We start from the raw sequence: 18,775 nt of genomic DNA, 5'->3' as shown, positions 1-18,775 counted from the left end.
GAGTTAAAGCTCCGCCTAACAGGAGACTCTACCAGACGTTCCCAACAGACCCTCACAATACGTTTGGGCCTGCCAGGTCTGACCGGCATCCTCCCCCACCAACGGAGCCAACTCACCACCAGGTAGTTGGCTCCGTTGTTGTTTGTATCTGTGCAATAAAATTAAAATAATTATAAATAAAGTTTTATTATACTTGTATACCTACAATTATTACTAAGCAATATGTCATTATTTAAGCAGCAGCAGTAACAGCTTTTGAGTTTTTAAATAAAAGCAGATAAATCGTGTTTTTAAAATTTTGTTTACACAGTGAAACTGGAGTATTTTTGTTCAAGGTTATATCGTTAGAATCTCATCCATCCATTACACTGTTATTACTGTAGTAATTTACCTGCATAAATAGCAGCAGTAACAACACGTAGCCCTTTCAGGGCATCTAAGGGTCACACCTGGCAGGAAATTCTTAATTTTTTTTACCAAAATAAGTGTGGAATGGGAAATTGACAGTAATGAACAAGTTGAAATAGCAGCGCTCCCCTGAACCACTGTGAAACTTTGAAGAATGGAGCTTTTAAAACAACAGCAATCCAATTTGATCTTAGCTGCATTCAGAGCAGTCATTGGTTCATTAATCCTGAACTGAGGTCACTCAAGACCTCATCTACAACAGGTCAGATATTAACTGTTTATACCTTTTCACCATAATCATTACAAAACAAAAACAGTTAACATTGGCTGAGGCTGCTGCGTTTCCTGTTATGACCAGCTATAATTAGAAAAGTCAGTACATTTCAGCCAACAACAGACTGGGTCTCTGCCACCATTATTTTGTGGGTCAGAACCTGGAAAGTTCTGAGAACTGCTGTTGTAGTACATCTGTGAACTGAAACAGCATACCAAGTCTACGCCCAAGTGCTAAGACACCAACTGTTGTACATGTGTGAAGCTGCCATTATTAATAGTATCAGATGAACAACTTACTGCTCGTGTCTTTCTTTTGGCTCGTTGGTGTCGTGGCCCAGTTAACCTTCACCTCCTGCAACACAGATACACGAAGAGAGCAAGGAAGATAAAAATGGTGAGACATGAAAAGGGACTGTAGCAGGGAGGAGGCTTTTTTTCTCTGATTAGAGGTTTTTTCACACACCAGCTTTACTTAGGTCATACTTTGTGATTGAGTACTTTTTAATATGTTGGCCTCTGAAAGCCATATCTTGGGTTTTTAAACCAACACAAACTGATTTATCAATTGTTAGCTATTTTTACATACCTCTGCATTAATCAAGACAGTAAAATACAGTGGAGTACAAAAAATGGATATCAAGACTCCTTTATAGTCAGGAATATTTTATTTTGATCTAGTAATAATTTGGAGTAAAACTGTAGGAAGTAAGGTCCAAATAACAAGGGACTTACAAACAAGTGATTTTTACGAACTTGTTATACTCCTCAAACGGTCCTTCAATACCTGTTGAGGATAAAATATTTTCAACTGAATGTATTTTTCTTGAAGTTGCTCTTATGTGGATTCTATGTGGAAATAACTTTGCAAAAAGAACACACAGCAGTAAAAATGTAGGGGGACAGAAGAGCATTAATTAAAGGAGATCAAAGAATGTTACATGTAGCATGAGAACAGCAGGGCTACGTTTAATTGATTCATTCACACACGGAAACTCAGTCAAGAGAAATCATCATTAAAACACACAGCATGGAGCATGAAGTGACAAAATACCCAAACAAACTGTATTTCCAGTATGTAGTTTAAAGAAAGAAGTCATTTCTTGTACTACAATACAAACAAAACATGTTAATTTTAGCTCATCTAGTTCTAACGGCTGACTCAGAAACAGAAACTACAGGCAAGAAGGTGACCTTGTGTTGCAGTTTGCCATCAACAATAAGGGGGGTAAGTTTATACATATTATATCTCTGCGATAAGTTGTGACCTATAACATTATTAACATATCTATGCCAAAGAAAGTGACCTGCTTTTTTAGATTTCAGTTGATTACTCTTGATAAAATAGTTTGACCTTTTGACTAAATTTGCTCTTAAAGTAATATAAATAATTACTGAAGCAACTTCAAATAAGCATTACATTCCAAGCCTTTCACATTATTGGGTCAATACAGTTAGCCTAGTACAATGTCAAACAGTGACACTAAAATATGCTACTGCAACTAAACAGCTAGAAACACTTAAAAAAAAAAAAAGAGGCCATATTGGGTGACTAATGCTCATCTATTCGTAGGGGTGGGGCTTGTAATCTATTTTTTGATGCCTCTCAATGCAGACATGAATGATTCGGAATCAATTTGAAAATGACAAAAATCTAATTATTATTTTGTTTTAATACTGCCACGAGAACTCTGAAGTGTGTTGTGTGCAACACCCAGAAAGCTAATGGTGTGCACACAACAGACAACTGAAAATTAGTAGCATTAGTGGCATCTTCTGCATTGAAAAGTAATGTTTGGGAGTATTTGGCTTCTATAAAACTAAGAAGGGCAAAAATATGTTCACAAGAGCCACGCTATTTGCAAGTTGTGTACACGTTTCCACCTGGAGGAGGAGAAACCCAGATCTCACTGGGTTGCAACTGTTGGCAACTAGTTGGCCAACGGTATTTTCCAGGAAGTCTCAAGAATGGCTTAAAACATTTGTAGGAGTTCACATTAAATAATAATTACTAAAAAACTAGCCAGAAAAAAACTGCCTATCTTCATTTCCTACGTGTACTAAAGTAGATTAAATTCAATGTGGGGTCAGCTGCCAAGGTACAAAGCGAGTTGAGGCAGGTATAATGTGGGCGGAGGTGGACAACGAATAAAGTGAACGGCCTAAAATACAGGTTTCCAAGTCATGAACACGAAAATAGGTTTTTCAAAAACTGGTCACACAAAATGTGGCTACATAGCTGGCTGGTTTAAAACACTCACAATTCAGTGAGACTGCAATGAAATATTTATTCATTTCCATGCAATTTTCTCATAATTTTGAGTTGCCATCTAGCCACCAACAATAATAGTTGAGACAACCTTTGGACCCAAAACAAAATATGATCACCTTTTGTCAAAGATATACTAACACAGCCATTCCCACACTCTACAATGAGACCTAAAATGACGTCCTAGAAACACTGAAGAAAGCGGGACAGATAGTTCTAATGTGTGATGTATGGACATTTATTTCCATTGAATTTTGTCACGGTTCTTAACATTTATAATTTTTTTGTTAATTTAGTTTCCAAATTCTTGTTTGAATCAAAACCGTTTTGTCCTGCACTGTAATGCAAATTATGATATTTCTTTCAGGTCTGGGAGATTCTACGCTCAGGATGTGATTATGGACGCATTGATAATCATTTTATAAATGGTATGGCAGACCTGTGAACCATAATCGAATCGTGGGGTGCCTAAAGAGTCCCACCACTATCTATTAGCAACATTTTGTTGGTGGACTGAAAGAGCACAATATTTTTTATCCACAACTGGATTTTAAGAGTTCAACAAGACATCTGTTCTATTTATCTGCCTGTTTTGTGGGCAAAATAATCATCTACATAAGTGGATAATTACTCCCTTCAGAAATACTAAAGTTTAATGATGTGGTATTGTATTTTTATATAAATGCAAAAGACATAATCAGATGCATAAAACTGCAGCTTCAACTTGCAAACTGATCAATGTAACAATGACAAAAGAGTTGAGAATAATATAAAAATATTTATTTTCCAAACTGGACAAATTAAAATGTTTTTTATCAACCTTATCAGTGTGGATATTTAGAAAATAAGGCTATGCTGTGTTAGGTTTGTTTCAGTTGTGAGCATTCTAAAAAAAAGACAGAACTATATAATAGTTTAACCCTAACTTTAATTTTGCACATCGAACAAAAAATAAAAGATTGACTAATGCATGAACTTCAGAAAATTTGGTTTACAAAACAGTCAGTAATCTATTAACTTAAATGTGTCAGAAACAGAAAAAACTAAGAAAAGAAATAACTTCAAACAAAACTAAAAGCTCTAATTGCTCTAATCTAGACGCTACAATTTCAGGTTTCTGAAACTACACAGCACTGAAACAAGTATGGTGCACAAACCTAAACATTTATTCTGTGCACAGAGGAACGATGTGCGCAGGGGCATAAACAAAACAAGTGGAGCAGGAAAAGGAAAGCAAAACAAATTTCAACAAGACAAGTTTCACCAGTTGTTCCATTTTAACTCTTCCCAGTGCCCACCCAGCCTTGCCTTTGATGACTCACTGAGGAGATATGATAGCTTACCTTACCCAGTATTTTCCGACCATTCATGGCTGCAATTGTGGCAGTAGCATGTCTATGCTCATAGAACTCCACAAAGCAGTAGGGATCATGACCTGCTGTCTGCAGTGGACAAAAAAACACAGATTTTTAATGCACTGCAGCTTTAATTACACCATCTTCAATTTATAAAATGAGAGGCTGAAAAATTAAACTGAGTACCCAGAGGACAGACTGTCTGGCTATGGCAGTAAAAGTGTTTTTATAAGTTAAGGAAAGCAACATCAAGTGGACAAAAGATGAAGAAACTTACATCTACTATCATTTTACAGCTTTTACATGGTCCAATCTGGCTAAACAGCTCCAAGATGAGGGCCTCTGTCACGTCCCGGGACAGATTCCCCACATACCTGAATACATAAACACAAACAGCAAGGAAAAACAAAACTGTGTTAGTAAAATGATCCTGTGTGTGCTGCAGCAGGACGCTTATACCTCAGGGTAAATGGAAATTTAGGGTATTTTATTTTCTTTGTATTTAGGACAAACAGATTAAAATATAGCAAAGTGTGGTGTTATGGCATTTGGAAGTTTCAAATTTCTACAATCTGAACTAAAATAATATATTAAAAAAAAAACATTTTTCATCTTCACTGGTCAAAGATGTATTCAGATATTTACTTGAATAAAAATCAATCTAAATATCTAAGATTTTTTGTTATTTTATTCAAAAATAGAATTTAAACAGTTAAAAGTCAGCATTAGAGTTTAAGAACTGAAAATAATAGGATGTTTGGTTTTTATTACCACCTGGAGAAAGAGAGAAGGGACAAGACGTTTGTACCAAAGGTTCTCAGGTTTATATCTGTAAAAATCTGAGAATAAATGAGCCATCGTGTTAGAGACAGCTTTACTAACATGCAGGTAAATAATAAAGAGGTGAGCAAAACATGCAGAGCAACCTAATTTTATCCTTTGTATCAAAGTGATTTATTTTTATTCCCCTTTTTCAAATTCAGACGTATTCAAACAATACCGGGATGTGCAACAGGAAGTTCTGACCCAATTATCATATATCGAATGCACTAAAATCATCTTTGTAGGTTTTAACATTAAAAAAAAAAAAACTGAAATCTTTGTTTTTCTACCATTATTGTCTGTTTGTTGACCAGAATTGCACCGCAAAAAAATTTTTTCATACACTTTATGTGTCAGCATGATTTCCCACACGTTCAGCTCAGTTAGCTGAAGGGTTACTAAAACTTATAAACTTGGTTTAATTTCGACTTAAAGTATGTTTATTAGCATCAAGGCATTTCTTTTAATATTTTATTCCATTTTCTGCAAAAGCTGAGTTAAATCTTTTCCTGAACAAATGATATTTGTATCACCTGTAAATAGTATGAACTGTAAAACTTTAAAAACTACGCAGGTATCATTTACGTACAACAGAAAATATTGGTCCCCAGTTCTGAGCCTTGATGAACGCCACAAGAAACTTACAATAACTGTAAATCTGTATGTTTATATGAACATATTGAAACCTAATTTCTAAACGACTTATTAACTAAGACATTGCTCTTATATCATATCTTCATATTTTCATTAGTAGTATTTTATGATTAACTGTATCAAATGCTTATGAGAGGCCTAAAAAACTCCAACAGCATATTCTTATTATCTATAGCATATGTGCCTTTAGAATTCAAGAAAATATCTGAATGTTGATATACATCTGAGAAATCTGGTCCAAATCGTAATATCTCAAATTACATAAGAGATAACATTAAAGCAAATGACCTTCGCTGCACCTTAAAAGCTCTGAATAAAATCAAGTTGATCTTTCTCAGACAATTAATGTACTCAGTTTGAACAACAAGTTCTGGGCAGTGATAAGGCTGCTGTCAGAAAACTAATCGAAATCTGCTGTTCGGCCTCCACAATGACACTCCAGCCCCAGTAGCGCTAACAGGGAGATGACAAACACAACACCCTGGCTCTTTAATATGTTTCAGCTCACAGCAGGACTCCTCCGGGCTAGAAAGCAGCCTTTAAGGTATTTAGCCAATCTCGGCACACAAACCCTAAAGAAAAACAGTCCTAGCTTCACAAACGGGTGCTCGGAGGACTGTTTGCGCCGACGGGGGGGAAATTTCAGATTTTTCTGGAATTAGCTAGCTTGTTATCTCGCTAGCATAAGGCAGGAAAAGTCAGTCGATTTAGCCAAATGTTATATCATCACAGCGTGTTTGGTTGTAATCGAGAAGGTAGCTTATCTGTGTATAAGAAAGAATAAGCGCACAGGATTAAAATATTTCCCAGAAAAGAGCGGTTTTAAAGCCGGTGTGCTCCATCTGCCGCTAAATGTTGTTGTGCTAGCAGTAACGCAGTCACAAACACTTACAGGGTTTTGGGCTGCTCGTCGTCCATTCTGTCTCACTTGCTGGCCGAAAACTAGTCGCGACCTTGTGAGCAAATCCACGACTGTCGCGGGCAGCTGTCTGTGACACGTTGAAGTTGTTTCAATATGAAACGAAGTGGTTTGACACCGCCGCTAGCTTCGGAGCGAACAATGGGCTGCCGACAGAGATGGCGGAGCGACCCGGGGCTGAGCCGAAACACGCATGCGCAGTAGCTCTGCCAAAGGCGACTTCTCGGCAGGTTACTAAATAATGCCAACTGGAAGCGTGGGAGGTTCATCCTCAGGAGACTCTGTATATCAAGGAGCTTCTACATTTCTGTATTATTTATTTACTACAGTAGTTAATAAAAACATATTAGGGAACGTATTTTAACATAAATGTTTATTTTTTAAAAAGGGTACTTACTATAAAATAAAATAAAAAAGGTATTGAACTTCATCAAATGGTGCACTTTGAAAGACTTTACTCAATTAGTTTTTTAGTTATATCAAGATATGTTTCTGAAATGAGGGCATGAACTCAAAGTACACAAAACACTTGGCTGAATCTGCCAAAAACCATGTGGAAACCTAAGTGCTGGCCTGAGTCTGTGAAGGGAAACAAATTTCGCAAAGATTTTCAAAGAAAACATTTAGGTGGAGATACAGTCCCTTTAATAAATATTCACCCCCTTGGATGTTTTATGCATTTATTGCTGCCATAAATCAATCATGGTCAATATAAATTGGCCTTTTTTATATAAATTATTAAATAATCTCAAAGTGAAATCAAATTTCTACAGAGTAATACCAATTCAATCAAAATTTATAATGTAAAATAAGTGGTTGCATAAATATTTTCCCCCTTTAAAGTGACCTAATTCAACTCAGAGAAAAGATTATTGAAAATTACAAGTCGGATGAATACAGAAGGATTTCCAAGGCCTTAAATATCCCCAGGAGTGTAGATTATTTTTAATTTGTTCTTCTGTGAGGGGTTTTTATGTTTTTATGGCTGACCAGTTTGACATTCCCCTCCATATGGGGATTAAACATATTCAAGGAGAAAGGACAAATAAACATCAATGGTTTTTTTGGCTAATCTACCATCAAATGTATTTTCAAATAGTTGAAATTGGTGTACATTGATGAACTCTTGTTAAAATGAAGTTCAGACTCTAATTTTGATTTTCTACACTGTATTTAACTAAGAGGCCTCATACGAACGTCCACTACAGAGGACCAAATAATATATCACGTCACAGGATACATAAAAAACATTATTTCCTGTTTTACTCCCATCATGTCTCAAAGCATGTTATAGGACCCAAACAGATTATTTTTGAATGAGTTTTAATACTTGATTTTAAACTGCAAATAAAATAATAAAAACATAGTTTATTTGTAAAACCAAACAACAAAAAACAAATAAAAAAAAAGATTTCTGTAGACAAACAGAAACCACCTGTCCTGATTAACAAAGACAGAGATAAAGAAGTTATCCAAGCTGTCTGAAAAAGAATGAAGGCTGAAGCAGCAGCTTTTAAATACCCCCCGTCATTATTTTACAGAAAGAAAATAAATTTATATTAATAAGGATAAAAAAAGATTTATTTAAATGCCGATATTGAAAATAAAAACAAGCTAAGCATACGTCAGAAAGCTCGATGCCTTCGTTTTATCCAAAAAAGAAAGACAAACTCAGTAAATGATTTCCCTGATCTTAAGTACCTCACAATGTTCTTAACAAAAATCAAATACAAATACAGATTTCTTAGTTCTCAGCTGATTATAAAACCAGTCCAGAATTTAACTTTAAAATGAAGCTCGTCTTTTGTTAATGTTATACATTAAATACCTCTTCATCTTCTTCTCATCCTTTCTACATACCAGAAACAAATTTTGCACATTTGCAGCACAAGTGGTGCTAATTACTTCTTTCACGTTTGCTTTTCTTTTGACATATGTATTTATTTTGTCTAAAAAATATAAATGTGAAATGTAGAATCAATTGTGTGTCACGTAGTCATGAGAAATTTGGCTTTTATTCATCAATGAAATCTTAACTGTGGGAAATTAAAATAAATAAAACACACACACATAGACAACTCCTTGAGCTTAGTAGTTTTTTGTTGTTGTATTATCTAGTTATTTTGTTCAGTTACCGCCACACAAATTTCTGACATGTTTACATTTCCTTCCTTTTGAGGGAAGTTTGAAGAAAACCTTTTTAAACAGATGTGAGTTGTTTTTTTTTAAACAATCATTTTTGATGTATTGGGTTCTTTAGATCAACGGTTTTCAAACTGTGGTATAAAACCACCAGTTGTATTCAGGATACCTTTAGCTACTGAAAATCTTTTTTGTATCAACTATTTATAAACTACATAACAAGCTATTTAACATAGTAAATCATAAGTTGAGCTGCGATGTAAAGTTGAAAAGCAGAGAAGGGCAAAAAGTAATGGAGTGGTTCAAGGAAATTATGGCCTTGGTTCCAAATAGAAACTACTCAGCTTGAGAATTGAGTATTTTTTTGAGGCGGTACACAAAAAGCTTGAGAACCACTGCTTTAAATGAAATATAAAAAACGTAAAGCAGGTTTTTAAATTTCCCAGAGGTAACACGTGTCTGTCTGACATGTGAACTGATCCTGGTATACAAGAATCTGTTTACATGAACATAAAACAATGAACACACTTTACCTTGAAGCAAAACAAATACATTTTTTACCTATTTAGAGTTGTCTATTTCATTGAAATGTTACTCGTAGCAGGACTTAATACACTTTAACATAATCTCCTTTTAGCTGTTTATCTGAATCTTGACAGATGTGTTGCAGAGGCCTTTCAGCTTGTTTTGATGGAACATGTTCATATTTTTGAAAAGTGAATGATAAAATTGTAGTTTCTGTGGGTTACATTATTTCAGATTTCAAATCGTAGGGTCTTGTGCTGCATTTGTTAAATAAGAAAATCAGGATTTCCAGCTTTCAATGAAGAAAAGTCTAAACATCACCAGAGTTCACATTTTGTTAACTTAAGTCAGGTTGGTCAGTCCTAACTTCAGCTCATGTCAGGACCTTCTATAGGTTTTTTATTGGTCTAATAAAGTCTTTTGCCCTTTTAGTAAACTACACAACTTTTGCAAGCATTTGCTTTTAATATGAGACCACATGAACCATGTTATTTTACTTGTTCATCAAATGCAAAAAGATTGTAAATGATGTGATTCTGATTTCCATCACCAAATGCAGCATCATGTTTGTGATGTTACAGACGTTGTCATCAGTACTGACATCTAATAAATGCTTCTTGTTGCTCTACAAAGACAGTTTTACAGCCCCCTTCCCACTGGATGACAACCCCACTATGATGTAAAATAAAATCTATAAAATGCGGATGGTCTTTGTAGGATCTTGGTGAGGTCTTCAGGGGTGTATTCAGCAGTGGTCTCCACATTAAACATCATGGAGGGTTTTGAGCAAAGCTTCTATAGCGAGGTTGTGGTGGTTTATCATGTAGAGGCAGTGTATCCATGATGAGGGTGCAGACGAGTGTCTTGTGGACGCAAAAGTGCCAGCATCTCACTGGGTTGCAACTCTTCTGAAGAAGTCTTCGGAATTCTCAGTTTCACATGAATTTTTTGCTCCTGTCTTCAAACTTTGAACATTTAAAAAAAAATTGTGGGAGAAATTGTTTCTCAAAATAGTAGTTTCAGGTATTTCAAACCCAACTTAACTGTGACCTGTGCTGACAAAATGAGTCACAATGAAGAATTTGTCAATACTGAGTTATTATAATTTTCTAATTCTTCATTTCACAAGCATTAAAATGACACAAAAATTGTTAAAATTTGGTGATTTACCACCTGGCCTTGCAACAAGTACCAGTTTGAAAACATAATTTTTATTGATCTGGAGTAAGGTTATTGGGAATTCCAGCCATATATTTAAAAAAGGGTACAATGGTACCAATCATTATATGAAGGGATTTCACTGTGTTACAACAGCTGGTGGACAAAAGTGATTGATTTAAAAGGAAATTAAAAGGATTAGAATTAAAATGATTATTTCTGAAGACACGGTTTAGAAACTTTAATTTAAAGGAAGATTGTATCTATTTTAGTTACTGGGTTTGAAAGTTGGTGTTTTTATGGACTTGTTTTTACAGAAGTGTCAATGACAGCAAAAATCAGAATTTTCACTCTGTTTGGTTTTGCACTGCAGCCTGAGCTGGTTCTGACTCATTTTACCAGCAGAGGTCCCAATTTATTTTCGTCATTTTGAAGAGCTACAGGTTTATTTTGACACTTGCACATCAGTTTTCCTTATGGGTCTAAAACTCACATTGATAAAAAATAAATATTAAAAAAAAAAAAAAAACTAGTCCAAATCTGCATATTTCTAAATTATATCCCAGAGGATTCAATCATAAACCTGGGTGCGGCAGAAAGCAGGTTGTGAGCAACAAAATAATGAGAGTGGCTAAGAACAGTTTACAAAATGTGCCCATGAAAACAGGCCATGATAAAAAAAATGTTATTGACATAATTTTCAAAATTTTATGATGATCTTTGGTAATTTTGTGTGTTTATTTCTAACTCCTATAAATTATACTTCCTATTTGTAAATTTTGCTGAATTAAGGCATGAATCAAAAAAACCCTTTCAAACATGAGAAGCTCCTCTCTAATTCAGTGTTAATAAGTTTTAAAACAATTCATTTTTTTACTAACAGACATGAGAAACATTGTTTACAGTAAACTATAATGACTGAAGTAGAACTTTTGTAATAGATTTAGAAAACAACAAATATATAAACTATATTCAGCAACATAACCAGAATCTTTAAAATAAAAGAATTTTAAAAATCCTGAAAAGTTCAGTAATTTGAACGTTTGTACCCTAATGACTCAATCGGAGCTTTGTGTACAGAAACAAGTCCTCTCTGATCCATCACTTCCTCATCTCGGGCAGATGTTATGGTCAGTAATGAGTTTCTCCATCCTCTTTATCTTACGTTTGTTCTTGGGCATGGGTTTGTCGTACATGCCGTTCCTGAGGAGATGCTCTTTGCTGTGATGAATCTGAGCTCCGTGCTGCAGCTGGAAGGAGCACAGAGCTTTCAGAGGTCTCAACAAAACCTGCAAGTCATGGAGAAATGACAAGTATTCAGATTTTCCAATGAACCCCATTCTAAATAGTAGATTTAATTACACTTGCTTGATCGAGAAAAGCAAACTACATTAATAATATTAAAGTTGGGAGTACAGCTGTAATGTGAATGTTTAGATCAAAACAGGAAAATAACTTGCTTTAATATAGTGAAGTGAAGTGAAGTGAAATTTATTTATATAGTACTCTTCAGCAGCAAGGCGATCCAAAATATACAGCTCTCTAAGCTTGAAACCATAAAAAATTTAAAAGGTTTCATTTAAATTATTCAAACATTTGATTTCCTCCCAATAAATCTCTGTGTTCAGTTCAATTCTAGCCATTTATCTAATGTCAAAGGGTTTGATAAAGTCAGGAAAGACAGCACTTTAGAGAAGATTGTGGTTTTTCCTCTTTTTTCAAACACTTCGTTGGCGTTACTGATAAATTTTTAACACCTGAATGACTAAGACAGATATAAAGATGTATCAGTGCTATATGTTACCAACTCATCTCTGCTAGCTGTAGTCTTTTTTTTTTTTTTACAGATGGATGGATTTAATGTCAGACAGTGAAAAAACAAATGGTTGTGCTTCTTTTATGCAGTGTATGTAAACATGTTCCAACTACATATGTTTTTTTCAGTGTTCATTTACACAGAACAGATTTTATATGGCTTAGAACCAACAACAAAAGATACAAAATTAAACAAAATATGGTATGTACTGTTTTGGAGTGATTTTACACATTTTGTTAGCCAATATATTGTAGCTTAATTGGGGATCATGGCAATATAAATTTTACATATTTGTAAACTTATCCTTCACCTACCTGTGTGCGTTCTTTAGCTTTATGGCTTGTTTTACTATTTTAGGATTTTTTACCATCTTTAAAAGTTTAATATTGTCAAATGAATACATTAAAATAATGACTTTTCAATTCACAGAAAACTCAGAGCACTTATTCTCCCTGAGAACGTGACGAACTGTAAGTATGTCACCACATCATCACCTCCAGGATCTCGTCATTCTGCTCCAGGACCGACAAGGCAACAGCAGCACATTCCAGCGTGGACAGACAGATGTTGGACGGCTGAGTGCGGATCACATACTGGCTGGACAGAGTCCTGTGGAGCTGCACCTGGTAAATCAGAGCAGGGGTGAGCAATAATTCAGTCAGTCAGAATCATGAATTAAAAATATTCTGCTTGATAAAGATTCAGTTCTGGCATGTTTCTACACCACTCATTTAAAAAAATGGTTGTGTTAAACAGGTGCCACAATATTAGAGGTTCTCAAACTTATCTCAAATCAGACAGATCAAACTTCATTAATTAAAACATCTTTTTTCTATAAGAGCTTTTAAGGAAATAAATTTCAAGGCAAAAGATACAAAGACAAACTATAAGTAATATAAAGATATATGAAAACTGGTGCATAGGCTATATGATACATTACATATTCACCATGACAATGCCTTTAAACTACATCTGACCACTAGCTGAATTTCCTAAAATTTCCAAAAATAAACAAAACTCAGAAGTCATTTTTAAAAAAATCTATCTGATCTTTGATTTTATCTGGTCAAATTACAGATAAGAGAAGCAATTCTACAATTCATACAAACATTAAAAAATAAGCTTTTAAATCAACTCTAGAGTTCAGTTTGTAACATCTTGTGGGCGACAGCTTTTCTACTAATTTCTATCTTCCCATGTAGGAAAAGTTTAATTTTTGACAGATTTTCTGATGGAACGTCTCCTCTCTCTCTAAATGTAGAACACCGCTGTACATACCTGCTTCGGCAGGTGGAACATGCTGTTTTTCAGGAACATGTTTTTAGCCTGGCTCCATGTGCCATCTATGATGATCACGTTGTGTTTGACGGTACCGACCTCTTGGTATCGGACCAACTCCTCCAGGTTCTGGGATTTAGGACCAGGGTACAGGATGAGGGTTCTGTCATCTTGACACACAGCAGCAAGCTCCGGGTGCCTAAGTTTAAAATAATTCCAACAAGATGCAAGTGTCTTGAAGAATAACTGGATATAATTAGGTTGTTAAAGTACTGCTTGCTTACTTCTCTTCGTTGAATTTCCTTCCTACTATAACACTGCATTTTCCTTGTGGCAAACAAGCAGCAAGAAGAGGCACAGTCCGAAGCACTCGGCTCTCCTAAAAGACAGAGCAGAGAGGGAAATCTTCACTTAAATCATCAACATGTTTTGTTTTAACATGTTCATTTCATCTAATGGTAAGTTTGATTTAGGAGGAAAACTACATACAGATTAAAAAATTTCACCCATAAAAACAGTGGAAGAAACAATTTACTTTCCCTTCTAATATGGTGTTCAGACCGTGTTGTAATGATAAAATAAGGCCAATAACAAAACAACTGGTTAACAAAACTATATATAATTACAGGGTTTTTTTGTTAAAAAAGACATGCAACAGAACCATAGAAACTCATGACTGCAAGTTAATATTAGTGTGTCCTACAACTGAAGTTTAATATGAATTTTCTTCAACAATGTATTTTTGTTGTTAAAGTTGATTTCACTTTGACACCGAGGAAGGGTTATTTTTTTTGTAAAGAAATCCAATTTATGATGACCATGACTGATTTATGACAGCAGTAAAATCATAAAAAATTCAAGGGGATGAATACTTTGATGCTGGCTAGGAAACAAAACTGAAAACTGAAAAAGATGTTCTTCGACTGTGACTGTGCAGTAATGTGAAATGAGAGAAAAAAGAAGATCATATGAAACATCAAAACTACTACAAATATAAAATAATAAAATATTTAATAATAAATTTATACAAAGTTGTTGACAGAGTTAAAAGTTTGTGTTTGACATCCTTAATGCACGAATTCAAGCACTGAGAGCAGCAATGTAATACTAAAGTTCAGAACAACATTTTATTCAAAGGAAAAACCAGTGGAACACGCCCAGCCTTAAGAGTGAGATGGGTCGAGACTCTGCGTTACATTATACCGTTCATTATAAACAAGTCGTCACACTGATAAAGTCTCAGGAAGACTCAGTTCAACTGTCACAATAAATTGATAAATTAAGTAAAACTCTTTGGCTGTCGGGTGCTGATCTCTGTTCTGTTGTGGGACTGAGCTGCTGAAGTACAACATAGTGAGAGATTTGGAAAATAACAGGAAACCCTATTTGGTGACTATTAAGCAGAGTCGTGATTGACTTCATGGACATCACAAAGGCAAATTTGTTCTCCAAAATTGTCAAAATCCAGTCACGTTCCAACAGGTCATGTAGGTCACAGAGAACACAGAGGGATCATCATCCAGTGTGTCTATAATCCACTACGAGGTGTAGGTTTTCAGTTTACACAAAAACTACCAAACTGCTCCAATTATTACCAGGATTTTATTATGAATAGTATTATTATCTACTGACTCAGAACCAGCAGCTGAACATACATTTTTATGTGGTAGATTAAGTCATTATCTTTACACTTAGAAATGTGTTTTTAACTTAATTAAATCTTTTGACCATTGGTGTATTAATTACCATGAGAAAATATATCTGGGCATTAAATTCTGTCAAGACAAGCAAGGCAATAATTTACTATCTGCTGTCTTGAGCAATAGATTTATTTGCACTGATTACAACATTAGTCCTTTTACCTGTCTTCACATACAAACCACTCCAAACCTTCTTACATTTTTTAAAACCTACATTTATTTACAATTGATGTAGTCCTTGTGAAATAACCATGCAGTTGATGTACAGAAGGGATACATATGTTTAAACCCTTTTGCTAAAGAAAATCCCACAAAAGGCTGAAATACCTTGAAACTGAAAAAAGTAACAATAGTAGAAAAACACACTAAACATCAACTAATGAAAATCAATCTGTAGGCGACCTCCCTGGATGTGGCTGCAAGAGGAGAACTGATGACAAACTGAGGAGATAAATAATATAAATGGTGACCAGAACAACCTCCAAATAGATTAGAGGTGAACAATCTGTTTGTGAATTTGGCTCCCCTAGGCTGACCTTGGTCAGCTATCTCAATTTCTCCTCGGAATTTATGTAAACAAGATGCTCTGCTCCCTCCTGCCTAAGGACATCTGTGGATCTGCTCTGGGCTGGCAGATAAACATTCCATCATTATCAAAGACAATGGCCTCTGTGACGTCATTCATGGACTTATCTGCAAACACACACGCACACACACGCGCACACACACAAACACTCATACAACATGCACCACATCGTCTTCCACCGCTTCTACACACACACACACGCACACTTTCAGCCGTTTCTGAGTCATCTCTCTCACTCCAACCCCCCACCCCCAACCCCCCCTCCTTCACTATTTTAGTTAGTAATTCTTACGTCAGCTCCCTCGTGGGCCTGGGATACTATTAGAAATTCTTCTGTACTGTTAGTTTTAGCATTGTCATGTTTTAGATTATTTAGCCTTCCTGTACATTTAGTTTAGATTATCTTAGCTCATATTTTAGATATTGTTAGATTCCTAATTGTTTAGTTCAGCTTTAACTTTATCATGATTTTATTTAGATTATTTTAGCTACTATTTTGACTGTCTTAGCTCATGTTTAGATATGTTTAGTTTCATGCTTTTACTTAGGTTATCCTATATTTCATTTAGATTATACATGATTGATGTTTTTACTTCTGCGTTTCTATATCTGATTATGATTTAATTTGGATTATTTTAGCTACTATTTTGACTGTCTTAGCTCATGCTTAAAAATGTCTGGTTTCGTGATTTTATTTAGATTATCCTATATTTCATTGAGATTATACATGATTGATGTGTTTTTCTTTTTTGTGTTTCATTATGTACCTGCTGTATTAGATTCTGTTTTTGTTTCTGTTGTAAAGCGCTTTGGATCGCCTTGCTGCTGAAAAGTGCTATATAAATAAATCTCACTTCACTTCACAAGGTCAAGGGTCATCAGTGTCCAAAAGTGCACTTAACATAAGATGACCAAGGAGGGTACAAAATCATAAAAATGCAAGATTGGAATTTGCCAGAAATGTAAATTAACAAGCCATAAAGCTTCTGGAGAATCTCAAGACTATTGAGGCATTCTGGAGCCAATGTGCTGCCCAGAGTCAGAAAGCTTGGTCTCAGTCGCAGGTCGTGGGTCCTCCAACAAGATAATGACAAAACTCACAGCTAAAACACCCAAGAATGGCTCAGAAACAAACATTGGGCTATTCTGAAGTAGCCTCTGAGCCCTGATCTAAATCCTGTGGAAGGAGCTGAAACGTGCAGTCTGAAGAAGGAACCCTTCAAACCTGAGACAGATGGAGTAGTTTGTCCATGAGGAGTGAGACAAAATACCTGTGGATAGGAGCAGAAGTCTCAGAGAGAGGGACAGAAATCACTGGACTGCAGTGATCGTCTCTAAAGGTTGTGCAACAAAATATTAAGTTAAGGATACAATCCTTTATATCAAGGTCAGTTTCATTAGCTTGTTTTTCAAAATAATTATGTCAAACCAAAATTCAAAAGCAATGACTGTTTTTTTTCTGATTACTTTTGTCAGTTTCAAGTTATTTCAGTTACAATTGTGTTTTTCTTCTTCTTTTTATTAAAAGGGTACAAACAAATGTCTGTAGGTGTGACACATCAGCAGTCCCACACACTGTTCCCATGTAAAAAGACCTTAAGAGGTCTCCCACAAAAACAACCACAACAAAGACAAAGACAAAAACAATACAAGTATTAAAACTTGATGAATGTTAGATTTCATATCTCGTGAACGTTGAGCCATTTCTGGGAACAGGAGCTAAAAACAAGATTCAGAGCATATGCATGTTCAGCTGAATTAAACCATTGTGACTCCTGGTCCTGGCTGAACAATCTTATTTAACATTTATGGCTCACCTCGGCAGGATGCTGCACTACGTACAGACAGGTGGACACCTCCAGGGGTTGTGGTGGGAGAAAGGGACAGAGACACACCTTCTGAGGACGACTACAGAAGAGCAAAGTTGGAGACGTGAAGCTGTGATATTCCACTCACTTCCCAGCCTATAGCCCCCCCATCTCTCCCCGTCTTGCTTGGTGTTGATCTTTCTGTAACCAAATTAACCTATTCCCTCATTAAAGCATGCCAGATACACGAGGGGGAAAATGATGTGGATGTTTTCTGTCTTGCGGGAGTCCTATCACTCTAAGCCAAACTCGGCTAGTTAGCATTAGCTTAACTGTAATTCAGCTCACCGGCACCGTAAGCACGTCGGTCTTCTCTCTTCGACCTCCACCGGGAGGGCAGCCAGGTCTCCGAAAGCGTCGACTAACCCATCCTCTGTGGGAGAGCTGTCACAGGGTGGAGGTCCGTACTCTTCCAGAGAGACAGTGGAACCCAAACAGGGAGCATTGTCCATTGCGAAGTTAGCAACAAGCTAACTTAACCAGAGCTGCGTTCGTGTACCTCGGAAAATAAAATGTTTATGTTGCCCTAAACTGAGATCTTAAGTAAAGTACTCTAAACTGTTTTTGCAGAATGTTTATTTCTTAAAGATATGCGTCTTTTAATTCATTTCGCTAAAATAGTAAAATATATACAAAGAAGGTTAATAATTAACATTTTGTGACATTTACTTTATTTCTTTCTCAGTCGGAAAATAGAAATTTGCTACCGGTCACTGAACGCTACACATGCGCTCAAACGCAGAATCCAACTGGAGTTTCTGTTGTCTTTTGATTGTGTTGATGGTGCTTGGTTTCCTGTTTTATTTTTTGTTTGTTTTGCCTTTTTTGTTTTTTATGATTGTGGAATTAGACAGAACCAAGCTTTCACTTAAACAGCATTTAATCATAAGAAGAGCAGTAGTTCTGCATATAATCTAAATGTTGTGGAATAGAAGGCCTTGTATTAATTCTCCCATGCTTTATTTTATATTTGATTATTATATCTTAATCTGATTTGTGTTT

The 18,775-nt window shown here is 35.6% G+C and overlaps 2 protein-coding genes across 3 annotated transcripts in view; both read right to left on the bottom strand.

The window, feature by feature from the left end:
- LOC108251146 (nucleolysin TIA-1-like) overlaps positions 1-6,896 on the bottom strand; it is a 19,466-nt gene extending 12,570 nt beyond the window's left edge. The window contains exons 1-4 of one of the 2 annotated variants that reach the window (XM_017441339.3): positions 6,674-6,896; positions 4,583-4,679; positions 4,294-4,392; positions 982-1,036 (exon numbers count right to left, since the gene is read on the bottom strand). In XM_017441339.3, the coding sequence (XP_017296828.1) occupies positions 982-1,036; positions 4,294-4,392; positions 4,583-4,679; positions 6,674-6,699 (277 nt within the window). In that variant the 5' untranslated portion in view covers positions 6,700-6,896. The remainder of the gene's footprint in view (positions 1-981; positions 1,037-4,293; positions 4,393-4,582; positions 4,680-6,673) is intronic. The other variant, XM_017441338.3, reaches the window with a different exon arrangement.
- A 1,110-nt stretch (positions 6,897-8,006) lies between these two features.
- Positions 8,007-18,281, bottom strand: dtwd2 (DTW domain containing 2). The gene is made up of 6 exons (XM_017441340.3): positions 18,062-18,281; positions 17,723-17,813; positions 13,904-13,998; positions 13,620-13,818; positions 12,836-12,964; positions 8,007-11,814 (listed from the first exon to the last, which is right to left on the bottom strand). The coding sequence occupies exons 1-6, from the start codon at positions 18,223-18,225 to the stop codon at positions 11,635-11,637; spliced, it is 858 nt and encodes a 285-aa protein (XP_017296829.1). The 5' UTR covers positions 18,226-18,281; the 3' UTR covers positions 8,007-11,634.
- Positions 18,282-18,775: the final 494 nt, after the last annotated feature.

This window comes from Kryptolebias marmoratus, linkage group LG14 (genome assembly GCF_001649575.2).
Source record: "Kryptolebias marmoratus isolate JLee-2015 linkage group LG14, ASM164957v2, whole genome shotgun sequence".
Classification (NCBI taxonomy): Eukaryota; Metazoa; Chordata; class Actinopteri; order Cyprinodontiformes; family Rivulidae; genus Kryptolebias; species Kryptolebias marmoratus.
Note: the sequence above shows the minus strand (reverse complement) of the source record. Positions and strands in the feature narration are given on the sequence as shown.